The sequence below is a fragment of the Ruditapes philippinarum genome, unplaced genomic scaffold (genome assembly GCF_026571515.1).
Source record: "Ruditapes philippinarum isolate M1 unplaced genomic scaffold, ASM2657151v2 ctg3425_1_1_1_1, whole genome shotgun sequence".
NCBI classification, from domain to species: domain Eukaryota; kingdom Metazoa; phylum Mollusca; class Bivalvia; order Venerida; family Veneridae; genus Ruditapes; species Ruditapes philippinarum.
The window spans coordinates 15,673-36,300 of NW_026855042.1; the positions used below are offsets into that span (position 1 = coordinate 15,673).

The 20,628-nt window shown below is 31.8% G+C and overlaps 1 protein-coding gene across 2 annotated transcripts; it reads left to right on the top strand.

Annotated features, from left to right (window-relative positions):
- Positions 1-11,719: 11,719 nt before the first annotated feature.
- On the top strand, positions 11,720-19,787 carry LOC132741935 (GDNF-inducible zinc finger protein 1-like). 2 transcript variants are annotated; one of them, XM_060730203.1, is made up of 4 exons: positions 11,720-11,798; positions 12,834-14,905; positions 15,336-15,503; positions 16,829-19,787. In XM_060730203.1, exons 2-4 carry the CDS (start codon positions 12,868-12,870, stop codon positions 17,689-17,691), a joined length of 3,069 nt encoding a protein of 1,022 aa, XP_060586186.1. In that variant the 5' UTR covers positions 11,720-11,798; positions 12,834-12,867; the 3' UTR covers positions 17,692-19,787. The 2 variants fall into 2 exon arrangements, with proteins under 2 accessions (XP_060586186.1, XP_060586185.1); XM_060730202.1 differs by lacking the exon at positions 11,720-11,798 and adding an exon at positions 11,809-11,921.
- Positions 19,788-20,628: the final 841 nt, after the last annotated feature.

The following is a 20,628-nucleotide window of genomic DNA, read 5'->3' on the forward strand; positions in this document are numbered from 1 at the left end:
TACCTATGAATACATAAATTTGACAGAAAAGGTACAAAGGCTTGTTATTAAGATGTTTTATTAAGTAAATCACAGCTTTATTATTATTAATGCTTAAATTGTCCCAAAAAAGGCAAAAACCCTTCAGTAGTTATTGAGATAACAGCTTACAAGCAAAACTTTACCATGAATTTCTAAGTTAAAAAAGGGGAGAAAAATCAGCCTAAATGCAAGATAGAATTATGGATCTTTGTCAGTGAACTACAATTATGACTCTAAATGCATATGTGAAGTTTTAAATAAATATCTTTAATAGTTATTGAGATATGTAAAACTTGCATGTAAACATTAACCAAGAGACTAAGTAGAAAAGGGGATATGAATCAGCCTTAATGCAAGATAGAGTTATGGAACTTGGTCAGTGACATACAAGTATGACCCTCCAATTATGACCCTACGTGCATGTGTAAAGTTTCAAGTAAATATCTTTGAAGACCTTTAACCAAAATTTCTAAGTTCCAAAGGGGCATTATTCTGTCAATATTGTAGGCAGAGTTATCCAACTTGTCAATCTGATGTACCTTGTTACTATAAATAAGTATTGTAAGTTTCAATTGAATATCTCAAGCAATAATTGAGATATTTGACTTTACAAAAAACTTAAACCAAAATTTTTAAGTTAAAAAGGGGCATAATTCTGTCAATATTGTAGGCAGAGTTATCCAACTTGTCAATCTGATGTACCTTGTTACTATAAATAAGTATTGTAAGTTTCAATTGAATATCTCAAGCAATAATTGAGATATTTGACTTTACAAAAAACTTTAACCAAAATTTCTAAGTTAAAAAGGGGCATAATTCTGTCAATATTGTAGGCAGAGTTATCCAACTTGTCAATCTGATGTACCTTGTTACTATAAATAAGTATTGTAAGTTTCAATTGAATATCTCAAGCAATAATTGAGATATTTGACTTTACAAAAAACTTTAACCAAAATTTATAAGTTAAAAAGGGGCATAATTCTGTCAATATTGTAGGCAGAGTTATCCAACTTGTCAATCTGATGTACCTTGTTACTATAAATAACTATTGTAAGTTTCAATTGAATATCACAAGTAATAATTGAGATATTTGACTTTACAAAAAACTTTAACCAACGCAGACGCGGACGCGGACGCCGACGCCGACGCCGGGGCGACTACAATAGCTCTCATATTCTTCGAATAGTCGAGCTAAAAACCCGCTTTACGACCAACCCGTTTTCGAGACCAACCCGCTAATACGAACGATTTTTTAAAGACCCGATTTATTTATTCTTTATTTTAATGGTCGCTAACCCCGATTTTGAGACCACCCCGTTATTCCGTAATACGACCAGTAAATGCAGTCCCATTTCGTAAATTCTGTACATTTGGAAACCCATTAATACGACCGCGGGCACTTTCTCACCTTGATATTGACATGCATGTATATTGCTGAAATCTTTTTGACACGTGATGTAAACAATAGTTGTCCTAGTTTTACGACATGTATTTAGTTTCAAATTTGTTTGCACAAATTATTTTTTTCATTTTAAGTTCAAAGCCCTTAAAACTATTCAATGTTAACACACAAAGTTCAAGGCACTGAAACTATTCAGTGTTAACCTCTTGTAAATTGCATATTGCATATTTGTAGCCAAAATAATGGCTATCTACAGTTCCACAAAAGTGTGCAGAAACTGAAAATTCAAAATTTTTCCAACATTCAAGAAAGATAACTTTGTCCAAAATCAATGAACCACAACTAAATTCAAACTTGAACTGCTTATTCCTAAGATGTATGTATCTATATATCAAATTTGAGTTGAATGTGTACAACCATTGGGGAGATAATGAACGGAAACTTCTGATTTTTTTTTTCAAAGTTCAAGAGGGATAACTCTGTCAGCTATGACCAAATTGGAAATTGAGCAATGCATTCTTATGATATATCCATATCTTTAATTTGAGTTGAATATGTACAAGTTCTGTTGGGTATATTAATGAATGTGAACTGAAAATTTCCTTTTTTTCCCCAAAGTTTAAGGTGCATAACTCTGCCAAAAATCATCAAACCATGACAAAATTGATGTATCCATATGTCAAATTTGAGTTGAATATGTAACACTGTTGGGGAGATAATGAACAGAAACTGAAAATTTCATATTATTTTCAAAGTGAAAGGGGCAAACGCTGCAAAAAATCATTGAACCATGACCAATTTTAATTTGGCCTGCGCATTCTTTTAACATATCCATATGTCAAATTTGAGTAGAATGTGTAATACTGTTAGGGAGATAATGAACGGAAACTGAAAATTTCATATTATTTTCAAAGTGAAAGGGGCAAACGCTGCCAAAAATCATTGAACCATGACCAAATTTAAACTTGACCTGCGCATTCCTTTGACATTTCCATATGTCAAGTTTGAGTTGAATGTGTACAACCAATGGGGAGATAATGAACGGAAACTGAAAATTTCATATTATTTTCAAAGTAAAAGGGGCAAAACTCTGCCAAAAATAATCGAACCATGACCAAATTCGAACTTGACCTGTATTTTCTCATACATATCCATATGCAAAATTTGAGTTGAATGTGTGCAACCATTACTAAGATAATGAACGGAAACTGATGATGACGGAATGATGGAACAGGGTAACACTATATGCCCCCAGCATATATGGCGGGGGCATAAAAATAAAATTTAGAACATTTTAAGATTGTAACATACTGGTACTCTGTACAATTTTCTTTTTTTTATAAAGATAAAAACACTAAAAAAATGTAAAGTTTGCTTAGAAAACCTCCAATCGCCAAGTTACACAGAATCCATGACTGTTTGTATAGTTACTGTAAATTCCCCTCAACCGGGGAATACTGCAAATCCCCCTGACAGGGAAACACTACCAAATTCTGAATTTTCAAAATTGTTTTTGATAAATCTTTATGGTTTCTGCATGCTTAAATCAAATATTTGTTGTGTTTATCATGCTGGTCAATGGAATGTTTGATATTTTAAAAACAATTTGTAAACTTGGTCTCTTCTATTAAGGACTAATGTTTGTCAATCATCAGGTAATTGAATAAAGTAGAATTTATAAAAGACTTCAATCTTTAATATCTAATCTATATCATTACAAATGAAAAATCTAAACAGTAAAGACATTGATTTAAAATAGTAATTCTGCCTTCATTTTAACAGCTGACGAAAAAAGCATATCAAATATTGTAAATACAGAAGATAAAATACAAAATTAATGATATAAAAAAAGTTGCTCCAATTCTATGTTACAGGATCATAAAAATTATTACCATTCTAGATTCGTGACTTGACGGGCGAGTATTGAACTCATCTACTGTCAAGGCCATAGGCCTGTGTCACAAAACCTGTAGGCACACTACAAAGGAAACCAAGTCCTTTGTAGGTCCTCCTACAGTTAAAATACTTTTGAGACCAAACCCTCTTACACTTGCACTGCATGTACAATCTGAAAATATAATTAAATATTTTACTATTGTATTATAACTAAGATGCAGTTAAAAATGAAATAATTTACTTATTAGTTTTCATATTCTGTGTAGCAAAGCTTTAAGTCTTTGACAACAGTTGAGTGGCCTCCTGAGGCTGGGAAAAATTCAGCACTTTTTCAAAACTTTCTCTTTGAGCGGCCTGTGCAAATTAATTATCAAACTAATACAGTATGAATATCCCAGCATAATTCTTTGTATCCAGTTATGAAGCTATATCACTTTTTTCTCCTTAGAATGAAAACTAGAAATGTGTCCAAAGGACATGTGTGCCCCGACATTCCACTGTTTTGTCAATCTTATGACTCTATAGGTCAAATACTTTTTGGGCTACATGTGCCACAAGTTGAAAACTAAAAATCTTAAGGGCAAGAACTTTACAAATACTGAATAAATCCACAAGCGACCCCAAAGTGCATAATTACACATGCTGACCGACATTCTTGTAAACTTTCAGGCCTAAAGGTCTAATACTTTTTGAGTTATGCACGAATAAGTTGTAAATTGCAAATTTATAATGAGTCAAGGGCAATAACTCTACCAAAACTGAAAAAAATCCACATGCAAAATCCAAGGTGCATAGCTTCACAGTGAGGTTGATCATTATTTCAGTTAAGTTGGTAGATTCTAACTCAAGCACTCAAGTAACAAATAACACAACATAATGAAACAGTTTTTACTAAGTCAAGGGCAATAACTCTACAAATACTGGATAAATCTACAAACGAAACCCCAGGTGCACACCTTCACATGCTCATCAACACTCCTGTAAAGTTTAATGACCCTGTGTCAAATACTTTTTGAGCTATGTGCGACACAAGTTGATAATTGCAATTTTTTTACTAAGACAAGGGCAATAACTCTAAAAATACTTAATAAATCCACACGAAAATACCCAGGTGTACAACTACACATGCTGATCAACATTCCTGAAAAGTTTCATGACACTAGGTAAAATACTTTTGAGCTATGTGTGACACAAGTTGAAAATTGCAAATTATTTACTAAGTCAAGGGCAATAACTCAGACAAACTTCACAAGCGAAAACCCAGGTGCACAACTTCACATGATGAGCAACATTCCTGTAAGATTTCATGACTCTAGGTCAAATACTTTTTGAGTTACTTGCGACACAAGTTGAAAATTTCAAAATCTTACTAAGTCAAGGGCAATAACTCTAAAAATACTAAAAATATCCAGATAAAAATACCCAGATGCACAACAACACATGCTGATCAACATTCCTGTAAAGTTTCATGACTCTAGGTCAAATACTTTTTGAGTTACATACGACACAATTTGAAAATTGCAAAATTATACTAAGTCAAGGGCAATAACTCTAAAAATGCTAAATAAATCCACATGAAAATTTCCAGGTGCACAACTACACATGGAAGAAATGACATCCTGATGATCAATGATATTTTAGTGGCTTGATTGAGCCTGTTCATGAACGGCAATGAAATGTGCAAGGTGCTGTCCACACCCTCTAGCACCAGCTTAAGCAGTATTCAACATTTAACATGAACTGGTAAAATTTGGAATTTTGAAACATCCGCAGATGGGTTCATATGGTGGTTATCATGGAAACTTCAATGTGGCATGTTAGTGCCATTCCATGGAAGGCATATGATCTCCAAGGTAAAAAAAATACAGGAAGCCTCAAGAGGTACAGATTCAACACTGAAGTGAGTTAAATCCCTTAATTTAGTTTTTCACATTTTCTAGACTAATTTAATATCAATAATATTGTTTTGTGTTATATCATCTTCAGCTGGAGGCAATCAGTATATAATATCATTCTTATGTAAATTCAATGGTGTAGTGTCTTTTTATAAAAATAAAAACATTAAAAAACTAAGTCAGTATGTTCTAAAAGGTAAAGCAAGGCATTTCTGTAAAATATAAACTGTAAACAAACCTGCATGCTTGAAAGCCAAAATCAAATGTCTAGAAATTCATATCTGACTGAATTTTATAATTCCAGCTACTGTGTCTATAAACATTCAAGTTAAAAGCAAGTTTTTTTCTCACAATTTTAATATATCTACATACCAGTAAATCATGAAAAAGAAATAAATTTTGATCAATAAAAACCAGGGCCAAAAGTTGCCTAATCTATTTTTCAAATAACCTATTGAATTTCAATTATTCAATGAAATGCTGAACTCTCTTTAAGAATTGAATTCAAAGAATTGAATTCAAAGCCTTTTCATGCTGCCAAAAAGGGGTGACTTTAAATTAACATCTTAATAGCATTACGGGCGTTTAACGACATAGAAAAACTACTTATTCAAATGACATAAGTATATTTAATCCATGAGACTGTTTGAAGTCTTTTTAATGCATTGAGATATTATACAATAGTGCTTAATGCAATACAAAATCTGTCCACATAAAAATAACAAGATAATGTCACAATTAAGTTTTAATTTCCATTACACAGTAAACTATGGTACATTAAATCTTGTATGTAATTATAATTGAAGTCCGACCAATCATTAATCATGAAAGGGACTGAATAATCATTATGATCCAGTAGTCAGGAGGGGACTAAATTCCTCTATTCCCAGCTATTTTTGCTAATTACTTAATTCTTAGCCTGCTGGCAGCAAAAGATTCTACCCATACCGCCATTGATATTTGAGCTGTCTATTCATGGACTGGTCTGTTTGCTATTTAGTCAAGTAATATGATGAATGGTTTTTACCAGATTGAAAGATGGACAAGTTCATTTCAGATATTTAGTGTTACATAAGGTTATTTAAATACAAATCTTTTTTGTTTTGTTGTTGGTTCTTGTACACAAGGCTATTTAATTCTATTATTAAGAAATGACAATTGGGCTTCTTGCAAAAAAATCTAGAATTATTGTAATACGTGTAAATACTTTTGAAACAGATGCTTGTCACACAGTTAGAATTCAAGCTGAGTTATGTACAATGACTTGTTTGTGCCACCAGTATTATAAACGGCAAAACCAGTTTGAACTTCATGTGTAGTCTGACCTGGCTCATTACTGTTTTACAGTTTTACAATTTTGATAAAGAAATCATTCCAATCAGAGGAACTTGAAATTTAATCAATTCATCACAAAATATAGTATATTAATGATATAGCCCTGTATCTCTATAATCGATTATAGAGTCTAAGAGATAAGGGCTATACATGTATCATTAATATACCTATATTTTGTGATGTATTGATTAAATTCCAAGTTCCTGACTGCTCCAATCAACTCATAAAACTGACAATTCTAATATAGCACAGGTCCATATTTTATATGTTTTAAAAGTATTAAACACGGACTATATACCATTATACATTATATCCTTAAAAACTGGTCAATACAAATTCCCGTAAAATTATGACTATTTTCTTACATAGATTCTCTTTGTATTTGGAGACTTGACCAGTAGACTGGGAACATAATTTTAAGATCCCTTCATTTCTTACATTAAATGTCATAATATTACATTGTCAATAAGTTAACATAAAAACTATGTTATAGCAAATAAGTTCACTAAAGTTAAAATTTAAATAAAAATAAAATTAAAAAAATAATTATCTTGTGTTTTTCTTAAACGCATGCTATCATGTACAATGTACTACAAATAATTTCAGTTTTAAACAAATTTCATATCAAACTGTATTAAATCTATAGATATATATTCTTTTGAAATATGAGTAACTGGTGAGTAAAAAATATGTTTAAAACTTGTAACAATATATATATATACCAAAAACCTAAATAAAAAATCAATTTAAACAAGAATAAATGAAAGAAATTTAATATTGTAAAAACCAAAAGCTGTGAAATTTTAATAAAATATACATGATATAAAATTTCACAAAGTCATTATTATTCTTAAAAACTATGGCACGGAAAAGCATTTACAAAAAAATGTTAAAGGGTTATTGTATTCATAACAGTTAAAAATCACTTTGTCAATTTTGTTTAAATTTTAAAGTAATATAAGTTTTTAATATTTACACAAGCGAATAAATGTATTGTAAAGAACTGTTTAACTTTAATATGTCACCTTTATTGAAAATCTTCACATGGCTTAAAGTGGTGAGTAAACATTGACATCTTATTATGACAAGACTGTCAAAATTTGTACACTGATATCATACAAAAAATGGATTATTTTCTTTATTCAGATAACATATCCCTTGATCATATGGCTTCAAAGATAAAAAACTCTCCTAAAAGAAAACATAGCACTTGCAATTTATCATAGTACTCAACATTGTTTGTTATTTGTAAATTTTTAGCTAATCTTAAATTACTTTAACCTTTACTGAGATAGATTTAATTGATAAACTTGTCTCTACTAAGAAATTGTAACTATCTGTTACAGTTTTATAGAACCCCCCCCCCCCCCACGCCCCCAAATTGAGCAGACATGTAGTCTAAAGTCAAACATAATCATGTAGCACAACAGCCTGAATAACACAAAAAGTGTTCAGCGTTATACATTAGGTTATAGTAATTTGTAACCTTGTTTATAGATAGCTTAAGCAAGGCTCATTTGACCGTACTTCTAACTATAAATATATCATTAAAATTGATATAAACTACATTCCTAATCTGTTTGAACTGAGACTTCTCTAAATTCTGCTTTCAAAAAAAAACAAAAAACTTTTATTCAAGAAAAGAATTCAAAAAATCTTAACAAAAAACAATCATTAATCACAAATATTTCTCCAATTTTTTAAAACTTAAAAAAAAGGCAAAAGAATTTGTCTATACACTTTTATTCTTAAATGTTTCCTTTTCTTAAGTAAATATACATTTGGTGCAATAATCTGAGTAAAGACTGAGTTATTAAAGAATGAAGGAGCATTTATCATTGTAATTAAGTTTGAATTCATTGCCCTGTCAAGATAATGGCAGTTAAAGACAAACAAATTTCCTATGATCAATATCCTCATATCTTTATAGCGGTAAATACTTAAAAAGTAATAAATCAGTCTTGCCTTTACCGGTATCTCTGCTACTACACAATGTATTCTCGAAATCATATTTATATTAAATAACCATAAATGTTCCAGCTCACATATGAGTACTATTCTGTTTTCTGAATCAAAAATTGGTTTTCTAAGGGTTAAAATTAGAAATCTCATTGATAAGTGACATCTCTGGGGTTTGTACTCGCAGTGACTGCTGCCATTTTTTTGGGCCCAAACAGACAGATGGGACCTCATTAAGCATAGACTACAGACAGACAGACAAACTATTGAAAGAAAAAATACAAGACTATAGAAATACTCTAGACTAAGATAGTAAATTTTACCCTCAACCATTACATTAAACGCTTTTCAAAGAGTATTTGTTTAAACAGATAATATAGTATATGTTTAAAAGCAAAATAATAAACTTCATGCATTAGTATATAAAGGAAATAATTTACATTTCTATTTTTGTGTAAAAAATATTTATACACACATTAAAAACAAGAACTGTCGGAGGACAGCAACCCTCTTCTTTTCGAAAAGTTGTCACAAGGATGTTTCATTGAGTATAATAATGCTTACCTATATGAATACATAAAATTGTCCGAAAAGGTACAAAGGCTTAATTGTTATTAAGATGTTTTATGGAGTAAATCACTGCTTTATTATTATGAATGAATAAAATTGTCCCAAAAAAGGCACAAACCCTTCAGTAGTTATGGAGATACCAGCTTACAAGCAAAACCTTTACCAATAATTTCTAAGCCAAAAAAAGGGGCATAATTATGAAAAAAAACAAATCAAGAGTTATGGGACTTGTGCTAATCATGTAGGATAATCACAGAGAACAAGTTTGTGAAGTTTCAATCTATTCCCTTCAGTAGTTATGGAGATACCAGCTTACACGCAAAAACTTAACCACAGGTACACCTGAAGCCGACGCCGACAAATGGGTGACTCTTGAATTCATGTTCAAAAAAATTATAAAGATGATTTTCTTTGTTTTTTTTATTTTATATAAACTTGTTCCAAAGAAAAAAGAAAAGAAATATAAAATTAGGTAAATATTTTACTCTAAGCAGTTTGTGTGAATTACATCATACAATTACAAGTTCTCATGATGATGTTGTTCCACAGTGTCATGGCCGACATACAGGTAGGTTGTTGTAAGTCATGTTTCATAGTGAAATAGGTAATTTGATGTTTAAATGTATAGATTCATTTTGAATATTATCTGCAGAATTATTTGTTTTAAGTGTATTTGTGAACTAAAATGAGGTAAATGGAATGTGTGTTATTCTCAGGGTTTTCGCTGTAGCTCACCAATGGCGCCAAATGTGACAATGTATTAATTCTGGCGCATAAAATCTTTAATTGGAGAATCTAACTGGTGCCATGAAGAGAAAAATATCCTACAACTAGTACACTTAAAAGTCAATAAGTGGTTGGTTAATTACATAAGCAGCCCAGATGTAAAAGGTCACATGCGATTAGTTTGTTTATCAAACTGTATCATTAAATTGTGTGACACTTCGGGAACATGTCGAGATGAGAGTGTCAATGTGTTAATTGGAACAATTTTACGTCTTTAATCCCTGACTTAGAGCACTGTTAATTACACATGTGGTCAACTGGTGTAAGTAGCAAATTTGAGATGTTGACAAAAATTAAACTTTAGGTAAGTTGACTCGACTCAAGAGACTAAAAATAATTACAGATTGAAATATTAAATTGGGTGACAATTAAGATAATAATTTCACTAATGATTGATTTGAAGCCACTATTTACTGTGTTAACAGTGTTAATATTTTCATATCTAAATGTATTTACTCGGTGAAATATATTCCGATCGGATCTTACACTCAGAACTAAACAAATATCCTCTATGTAATCATAATGAAATAATGATATAACTTCTAGCTTATCTTTACAAAGATAGGCATGTCTCCGTTTCAGAATTACTGGCTCCAACTTAGGAGCCATTGTCACCAACTTTTTCTGATTGGCGAATTTTCTGGCGCATACTAAAATTAACACGGAGAGAACCCTAATTTATCTATCTTCCATATAGTCAAACCCCTGCTGGGGACCTAGACTTGATGTGCGTCAACTGACAAGAATGTTAGTAAAAGAACTGAAATAAAAGAATATAAAAGTAATGGAAATGAGTATATTGTTAAAAACAGGTTAAAAATAGAGAAGGTATTTTAGGGAGACTTATGTTCAATCCGGATTACAGCCAGACTGAACTCGGGGCCAGACAAGTTCATGATATCAGGTGGTAAAGCATTCCAGTGGACTATTGTTCTTGGGAACAATGAATATTTATAGTAATCAGTTTTAGTTTGGACTTGTTGGAATGCATGGGGATGGGATGTTCTTGATGATCTTGTAAGAGGGACGATATATTTTGGGAATGGGATAGCCACCTGGTCATGCAAGATGTTGTGAAACATGACCAGCCGTTGGTCAATACGCCGAAGGTCAAGGCGCCTCCATTGAAGGGAAGTCAACATGTCAGTGACACTCGACATACGGCCAAAGTCATGTTTGACCCACCTAGCAGCCCTTCTCTGGACGGACTCTATCTGGTCAATGAGAGTTCCTGTGTAGGGGGACCAGACCGTGAAGCTATACTCAAGCTAATTCTGCGGTGCATAGAAAAACCCGAAAGCACCAAATAGCACCGAAAAAACGGAAAGCACTCGAATTTCTCATAAAAACAAATGAAAACTTTATTTTATTGGTTACCAATCGATTTATAAGATCAAAATCTTTCAGACAAGTCATTTTCACCCCTAATCCTAAAAGTTTTAATTATAAACCTTTTTCTTTTATCACATTCTTAAAAATTTATACCAAAATGAATCATCTATCATTTTGATTAGCGAATTAATCTCATATCATGCACATGAAAGTATTTTCCGCTGAACTTTTAATTTCATTTATAATAAAAACTATCAAATGATATTCGTCACATCCTCGCGGAAATATGTGACAATAGTCTTATTTTCAATGACATTGTTAATTACAAACCTTTTATTTGAATTGTGAATTTTTACATGTGAAAGAGCATTTATATTCATTAATAATGATATAGAACATCATGTATGTTAATTTACCATTTTAAATCCATCAAAATCGGTGAACTTTAGCTCCAGGAAGTGTATGTGTTGTCAGTAGTTACAACTACTTCCTATATATAAGACTGGTATGCTAATAATTTTCAATTGAGTTCCAGTCCATAGTTAATTCGTTCATGCGCAGTACAAACTTCCGAAATACCAAATTTGGGGGAACATTTCAACGTAGGACTTTTTTGATTATCTTGAACGATTTTTAAATTTTATAGAATGAATATTTAGCCTTTACATAGGTCTTTAAAGAATAAACATAACAATATATTGTTCATAGGAAATGGTGCCGCTAAGGTATTGAAAATATCACCTTTATAAGTTGAAAAATTGTGTTGATTGTCTCCCGTGAGTGTGTCCCCTTGGTTTCTTTTTTCCTTAATAAACCGAAAGTAGATTAAAACTGGGTCATTATTTTGTTTATGTTTACAATGGTCACTGACTGGGTTCATTCATTCATTGACATATGGTTGAATATTGATGATTCTATGAGTTTGATTGCTGTAATTAAACTGTTAAAGTCGTTACCAATACGATTCTTACTCAAGTTACTGCAATTATGAAATTAGGGCTATTAAGTAAGATATTCAAATTCAGTCAACAAGTTATTAAAACAGATCTGATTTAACTAGTTTAATAGAATTTTCTCATCTTCCTAATTTTCAAGGCAGATATTCACGAGTATGATGAAATAGTGTAAACTGATTTCTTGGTATCAGATGATACTTTATTTACATTTGTTTGCCATTTTTGTGTCTTGTCTCCTCAAAAGACAAAGACTGGATAATATGCTCACTTATTGTGTCTTTGCCGTCATCTTTTGAGGGTGCTGACAGAAAGACATGATATATTTTTCGCAAAATAACTTATTTTAAGTATATTTTAATAGACGATGACTCAAAAGAATTTTACCTGCCGACATGATAATTCTTCTGCGTCCTATATTTGTTCTGTCATTGTAATGTTGCCTGAAAAACTGAAAGGCTAGACACAATAATTGACCAATTTATCAAGTTGTCTTGTCCCCACACCAAAAGTCAAAGTTATAATTGACTGGGGCATCATCAACTATTTCAAATTATTTTGACTGAGAATTATCTCGCAGGAATGGCATGAAGGAAATCAGTCATTGTTTTAAAATTAATCATTAATCAAAGGTTTGTTATTTTGAATTTGATAATGATGATTTGATTTTTATCCACTTTTCAGACAAAGAAATGGGTCAAATTTTGATGCTTTGAGAATGAGTCAATATCCACTTGTTGATGAGTCATCTGCAGCTGTATCCATGCTGCCTAATGATGATCGTCCAGCCAACCCAGCAGCTAACTCAACCAGTATTCTTGAAAAGAAAACAGACTTTAACATTCTTGAGAAACTCAAATATTTGAGAGATAACAAGAAGTATTGTGATGTCATTCTTGAAGTTAGAGGAGTCCAGTTTGTCGCACACAAAAATGTACTTGCCTCATGGAGTCCAGTTTTGGGATCAAAATTGTACAGTGATGATCCAAAAGTTTATAAAGATCACATTGTTGTTTTCTATGACAATAGTGAGGTTTTCTCAGATCTGCTTGACTTCATGTACAATGGTTATGTTGCTCCAAGAGAAACAAATTTTCTGCAACTTCTACACTTGGCAGTAAGTTTTCAAATTGAAACTTTGAAAAATTACTGCGAAGAGTTCTTGAGATGTAACCTTCACTTAGGAAATTTTGTCAGTACATACTTTCTAAGCAGAAAGTTTAAACTGGAGACTTTAGAAGAATACATTGTTGGCTTCTTACAGCTGAACCTGTCCGATGCAGTGAAACAAGGAGAGTTTCTGTCTTTGAAAGCAGAAAAGTTCAACACTTTTTTATCAGAAGGTTGGATGAAAAAAATCAAGCCTGAGATAAAGCTGTTTCTGATTATAAGTTGGGTAGGGTATGATGTACAGGAACGTGAGAAATACCTTGTTGTTCTTCTTGGCCACATCGATTGGTCAACTGTTGCAAATGACTTTCTCCTGGAGATTAATAGAACAGAGAATTTCTTCACTACTCATGAATCTAGTCTTTACTTACTTCTACAAACTTTGTTTAGTGCTGGAATCCCACTTGGTCCATATAAGGAAGTTTTTCCACAGCTGAGACAAAACCATTCAGCCATTTTGAAGGAAGTTGTTCATACAAATCTGTTAAAAATTGAGACTGAACAGTTCAACCCAGTAACAATATCAGTAAAATTTAGGCCATTCATGAAAGACTCTACAGTAAATACTGACAATTCGCAACTTCCTTGCAATTTGAAAGAAACTGCAATCAATACAGATGTAAATAGTCTTCATTTTCAAGAATCTGAAAAAGAAATTGTACCAGCTGTAGAACAGTCCACGCTTATTGAAGAACAAACTTTTGTTAACGAAACTAGCAAGTATGAGCAGTTTGAAACATTAGGCGATTTTATTGAAGCAGAGATTCATGAAATGAACCAAAAAGAAAAAGAAAGAATGATTTTGAAAGAGCACCAGGAAGAAGCATCTGAAACACTTATAGATCTGAAAGAAGAAAAGGCTCCTGCAAAGAAACTTGAAAAGAAAACAGCCAGACGCTCAAATCGTCAGCTGAGTAGAAAGAAAGCTTCTGAAGCCTATAAGGACTTTAATGATGAGAATGACTTACAGAATGTAGCTGTTAAAACAGCTGATAAAGAGGTTTATGTAGCAGTTATTAGTGCAGAAACAGTTATAAACAAGGTAGAGCCAGAAGAAGTGGAAGATGAAAGTAAGGAAAAAGAGAATTATGAAGATTTAAGTACTGAGGAATCAGAGGAAAGTCTAAGTGGTGATGAAGATGCTGAAGGTAATAATAAAGTAGAAAGGAGTATAGTGAAGGGGAGACAATCTGGGAGGAGTATACGGAAGGGAAGAAAAAGAAGAGAATCAGATCCTAATGTTAAAATCATTGTATGCAAGTATAACAACTGTGCTTACATGACAAAATTCACAACAAGAATGGAGAAGCATATAAAAACAGCCCATGAGGCATCATTTGATCTAAGGTGTAATCTCTGCCAGTTTGAAACTAAAGAAGTAAGGAAATATAACAAGCACATGAAGGATCATTTTATTGGACCGCCTTTCACCTGTGATTATCCTCGATGTACCTACAGTTCGGACAAGATTCAGCCAATGTTAACACACCGAGCAATTCATTCAGACGAGAGGCCATTCACCTGTCACTGTGGAATGAGATTTAGGACAAACAACACACTTATTGCCCATAAAAAGGTTCATTTAGGTAATTGCTTTTAAATAATGTATCAACTGAAATGGTTTTTTTTTTTAAGAAGGACAAGGACCAAGTCACATAGGATTTTTCGTATTTGTAATTTTTGTTGAGGTATTTAAGTTTGATTCCAGTAAAAAAATACAGGAATGAAAGATATCAGTTTTATATAAAACTTGTTTGATGAACTTAAACTATTGTAAGGTATAAGGTTTGAAGTTAGACTTTAGATATAATTTTACTTTGTCCATCAAGCACATATTTGGTTCAAACCCTAGGGGCAAGCTGTTGTTTTCTTAGGCAATAAACTTTTCACTCATTGCTCAGTAGTGATTGGTGCCAGGAATGAGTTTGAGAGTGTGTCTATAAAGTTATAGGTTCCTACACAAATAAGTTTTGAATTATTGATATATTTTAGTAATATGAAATTGTTTTGTTACAGGAAAGAAAGATTACACATGTCCAGAATGTGGTGTATCATTTGCAACAAGGAATACTTTAAGTCAGCACAGTGTCAAACACAGTGATATGAGACCCTATCTGTGTGACTTATGTGGATTTTCTACCAAGTTTCAATCACATCTGATAGCTCATAAAAGGATACATACAGGTAGTTCTAATATATATTTTTTCATGAACTTTGTCTTTCAGATAATGCTTGTTTTGGACATTGTATGCTCAAGTACCATTAACACTCGTTAAAACTGAGTCAGAATTATGTTATTAAAATGAATGAAACCCTATAACATAAGTTATAACCAAAAGATTTCAGTTAAGTTAATTTTTGTTTGCTTGCGCATCATAGTGCATTCATGGGAATATGCTTGGGCAATTATTTGAAATGCAGGAAAGAAAAGTTCTATTTGAAATTGCCAAGGATTGTTTAAGCGCAGGCATAAGGATCGACTTCTATTGCCTTATTGGGCTATTTAGATTTGAAATGTTTTTATACGCCCAAAGATTCTTTATGACATAGTATGGCTTGGTCCCTCTGACTTTTGAAGGATGTCAATAATTGTGTTTATTCCCCTATGTTTTTAAGCAAATTTTCATTGTAATTATTGGTTTTTGCAAGAAAATTTTGAAGGATTTTAATGATTGTGTTAATACATGTATGTAATGTCATAATGAATTAGTTGTGAAAATATATTTTTTGCACTAAGGAATATAGCATTATGCCTATGGAAGATTATATGTATGGATCATTCATATTGCAAAAGCAAATTTGAATTTGATGAGGCTAATTTGAATAATTGATTTTTGGACAGTAGTGTTTTTGTTAAGTCAAAATTAAATCAAATAAGTTCAAATTATTGTCTTCTATTGCTAATATGTATATTTTTTTCTTCACATTGTACGGAAAATTCATCATTTATTATATACTTTGAAATGAAATATTGAGAAATATTGATGAAATAAAATGCGTATTTTCATTTTCCGTATTTTCACTGTAAAAATTTATTTTTCACTGCAGTGAAACATATTTTCCGTATTTTCACTGGTGTCTTGCCGGACTACTTTCTTTTAAATTCTGCCAGTACTCAAAATTTAAGGGAAAGTCTTGCAAATTTTAATGTCCAGAAAGAGAAAAATGTATATAATAAACAGAAAATTCAAGTTTTTTCTATAAATACATGATTTATTTTCATCTTGTGGCATGAAAATTACCATATTTCACTCGTGGCTATCGCCACTCATGAAATATTTATTTTCATACCACTCGATGAAAATAAATCATGTATTTATAGAAAAAACTTGAATATCCTCTATATATTATTTTATGACAATTAAAACATCTATCTTATTCTTAAAGGCATATTAAATTTTCTGTGATACCTTCTTTAAAATTTGTCATCAGGTTTATATTGCCCCATTTCAGCGAAGCTCTTGTTGAATTAATGTTCTTATAATCATTATTATATGAAAAATTTTCAGGTGAAGTGTTCAAGTGTCAGTTCCCAAATTGTAGCTACTCTACTCCGAAAAGAAGTCAACTGAAAGCACATATGAGAGCTCACCTTGGTATACGAGCCCATGTTTGTGAGGTATGTGGTAAAACATTTATAGAACGAAGTCACTTGAAGCGCCATGAGAAACTTCACACTGATAATAGACTACAGTGCGAGAAATGTGAATACACAACAACAAGGAAAGATAAACTAAAAGACCACATGAAACGTCACCATAGTGGAGCAGCTATTGTTCGGACACCTAAGAAAGCTAAAATGATAACAACAAGTAAAATAAAGAAGTCTGAGGCAATAGAGGAAAACAGTATTATAAAACAAGATGAAGAAATGGAAGTAAATACACCTCTGATGGTGAAATGGGATCATGGGAGTTATTCTTTAGCTCAAGATTCCCAGGATTCATCTGTACAAGATGGGGATGCCGGACCTCTGTTGAATACAGACGGTGAATATTGCGTACTGAGAGAACAGTTAGGGACCGGAGAACCTATCCAACAGATACTAACACTCGATCAAATCAACGCCTCCATCAGTGCAGCAAAAGCATTGGGGTCTTCTAATATAGTGGGGCAAGCGACAAGTCCAATAGTTAACAGTGAGGCGGGACTGCAGAATCAATCTGTGACTGTTATATCATCAAACGTTCCATGCCTCAACCTTGTGTCAAATACAGATCATATTGATCCAGTTGTAAATGGTGCTATAGTGTCGTCTGGTACGGAAGCTACAGATCAAAATGGTCAGACTTATACAATTATACAAACATCAGCTGCCACGGCAAATCAGCAAGAATACGGAGGTCTTGGTGCATTCATGGCTTTGTTCTAAACCAGAAATTTGAAAGTATTAAATTATTTCTACGTGATTTTGAAATTGTCATTTTCATCATCTACATTGACAATCATACTGTTGAACAGTCATTTAGAGCTAGGCTGATTATTGAATCTCATTTTTTCAGGTTCATACAGCTTATTTAATTGTTTGTTGTATATATTTGTCCTTCATATTGATCTAAAAATGAGTTGAAATAATTATTGTAAGAATAAAATCCTATCTGACTTGTGACAGATTTTGTTCAAATCAGTTTTTTTAAGGTGTACAAATTTATACAATAATTAAGATGCTTTAGAAAGTGATGTACACATTTTCTATGTGTGGTTAAAAACCAAAATCCATGATTTACTTGAATTGAGTAATTTTGTTTATGTTTATACATGTATAATATGACTAATAGTATGTGATAATAGAATTTTTCTCTCAATCAATTCAATGATTTAAATTTTAAGTTGTTTTATATGTTTTTAATTATATAAAAAAAAAACAAATCCAGCATATGCAACTGGTAGTCTTTTATCTATTCCTTTACAATTTGGTTTCCACTGTTTAGTTTTAACCATTTGAAGGAAATTTAAACTACATGTACTTAGCAGAAATATTATCCATAATGAGATAATGTGCAGAGCACAGGTTTTGGCACTCGAGTCAAGTTCACACTAAATACAAATGTAGTAATGTATGAATTTCAAATTTCCTGTCTACTCTTTTGGAACCTATGGAGAAGGAAAACAAAATTATTTGGCCGAAATATTAATAGCACTAAGACAATCTGCAGGATTGCTTGGATCAAAGTCAAGGTCACACTCAAACTTCTTACATAAGTTTATATGTATGAAAGGGCCTATTATTTGAAATAGTATGTTTAACTACCTTCAAACTTTACAGTTTTGAATTCTTTCTGTTAAGATTGATATCATTAAAGGTATTATTATTATGCTCAAATTTGTTATCTGAAAAAACTGATTAATGCTATACAGTCTCTTTTTAAATGTAAAATAAACATCTTCTGTATACGCAAGATATACTAAGTTTTAATATTTGTGCTAAGAAGTACTGTTATAATATTATTTATACAAAAAACAAACATTATTGTAAAAATTTACCTCTTTCTTACACAAACATTTGTATCTCTAATAGTTGTTTTGTGGTAAGAGCTTAGTTACTTTGACTGTTTCTTATAGATTGGTGATCATGAAATAATCATACATTTAAGGTTAATAAGGCCCCTGCCCTGTGTTTCACTTATTATCATAATGATCAATAGGAACGTTCCGGCTATTATCTATAATAACCTTGGAAACAATACGAATTGAAAGTTAGAACTACTTCTACCACATGGTTTTATATGTAAACAGAAACAGAGTTTGCAATGTAAATCAAATGTATATATTTGACATCCAAATGAAAGAAGGTATGTTTCGGTACAATTATGATTGAAAATATGTCTTACAACATTTTTTAATTAAAAAATGCCCAGTGATGTACAACTTTAAACAAATGCGACTGAATGTCAACAGTTTTGCATTTTGTACTTCTGGTTCCTACAACCATAATAATGAATATATAAATAATATATGGTTTGCTTTTGTATGTATGAATTCACTTATTTTAGGTGGACTTTGACTTGATATATTGGAAATAAACTTGTCAACAACTCCCAGCAATAAATTACTATTTGTTTAGATGTTAAGTTTCTTAGCTTAGGTTAGACCGAAATACCGTATTCATTCTGTGTATTCATACTATTGTGTTTGAGGCCCTTATCCGAAAACTGACGGAAAGGGCCGAAAAGTTCGATTGTCATAATGAAAATAAATGTTAAACATGTTAAAGACAAGTTTAATGAAGGAGTCTCTTCTCAAATTGAAAAATTTATTTTTTAAACAAATTCAAATTCGGACGTATATAGCTGTGTGGTTGAAGTGCTTTTGTTTGATCAATGGTATTATTTTGAAAACTTCAATGTAAATTGACACAATATTTTTAAATGCAGTTACCACACCTTAATTACACCATGTTATCTCTTGTATAATTATGCAGTGATGTTTGTAATCTTGAATTTTAGATGAATTAAAAACTAAGATATATTGATATTTTAATTTTTACCTATGTATTGGAACATACATGACCTGTTTGTACTGTTATAATTTGTTGCTGTCTTATGTACATATTTGTCTTAAATTATTATGTTGAAGAAATAGAATTATTAAAAGTCTTCTTTATTCTTGTTTTTGCTGACATTTTGGTATGCACAATAATAAGCCCAGTTCTCAACAATTGTTCAGTTCTTTAATGCAAGTCAAGAAACTGTCAACTAAGTATTCCCTTTTCCAATTGCATTAAAAGTTTGAAGTTTTCATTTCAGTATCACTGCCAGTACAAAATTCAAATAAAAATGAATCCTTAAAGATTGCTTTCCTGTACTCTTTGTAGCGGACACCTGAGCATAAAATGCTCATGGTGAGCTTTTGTGATTACAATTTTCAATTTATCCATCGACGGTCAGTGCGTCTGTCATCAACTTTTTCAAACAACTACTCTGAAAGCACTGGGTCATATTTGATAAAAATTTACCTTGGATGTTTCTAGCACGAAGATCTACTACAATTATTTAAATAGTTCTGCTTCATTGAACATCTTGGTGAGTTTTTAGGTCAACTATTCGTATAATAATCGAGCTAATGCAGTCACCCATTTCTTGGCACGGTGTCCCTGTTGTAAAGTTTTTGCGTGTAAGCTGGCATCTGCATAACTACTGAAGGAAATAGTTTGACTTCGCACACTTGTTCTCTGTGATTATCTAACATGATTGGCATAAGCCCCATAACTCTGATTTGCTTTTTTGCATAATTATGCCCCTTTTTCAACTTAGAAATTCTTGGTTAAGTTTTTGCGTGTAAGCTGGTATCTCCATGACTACTGAAGGGA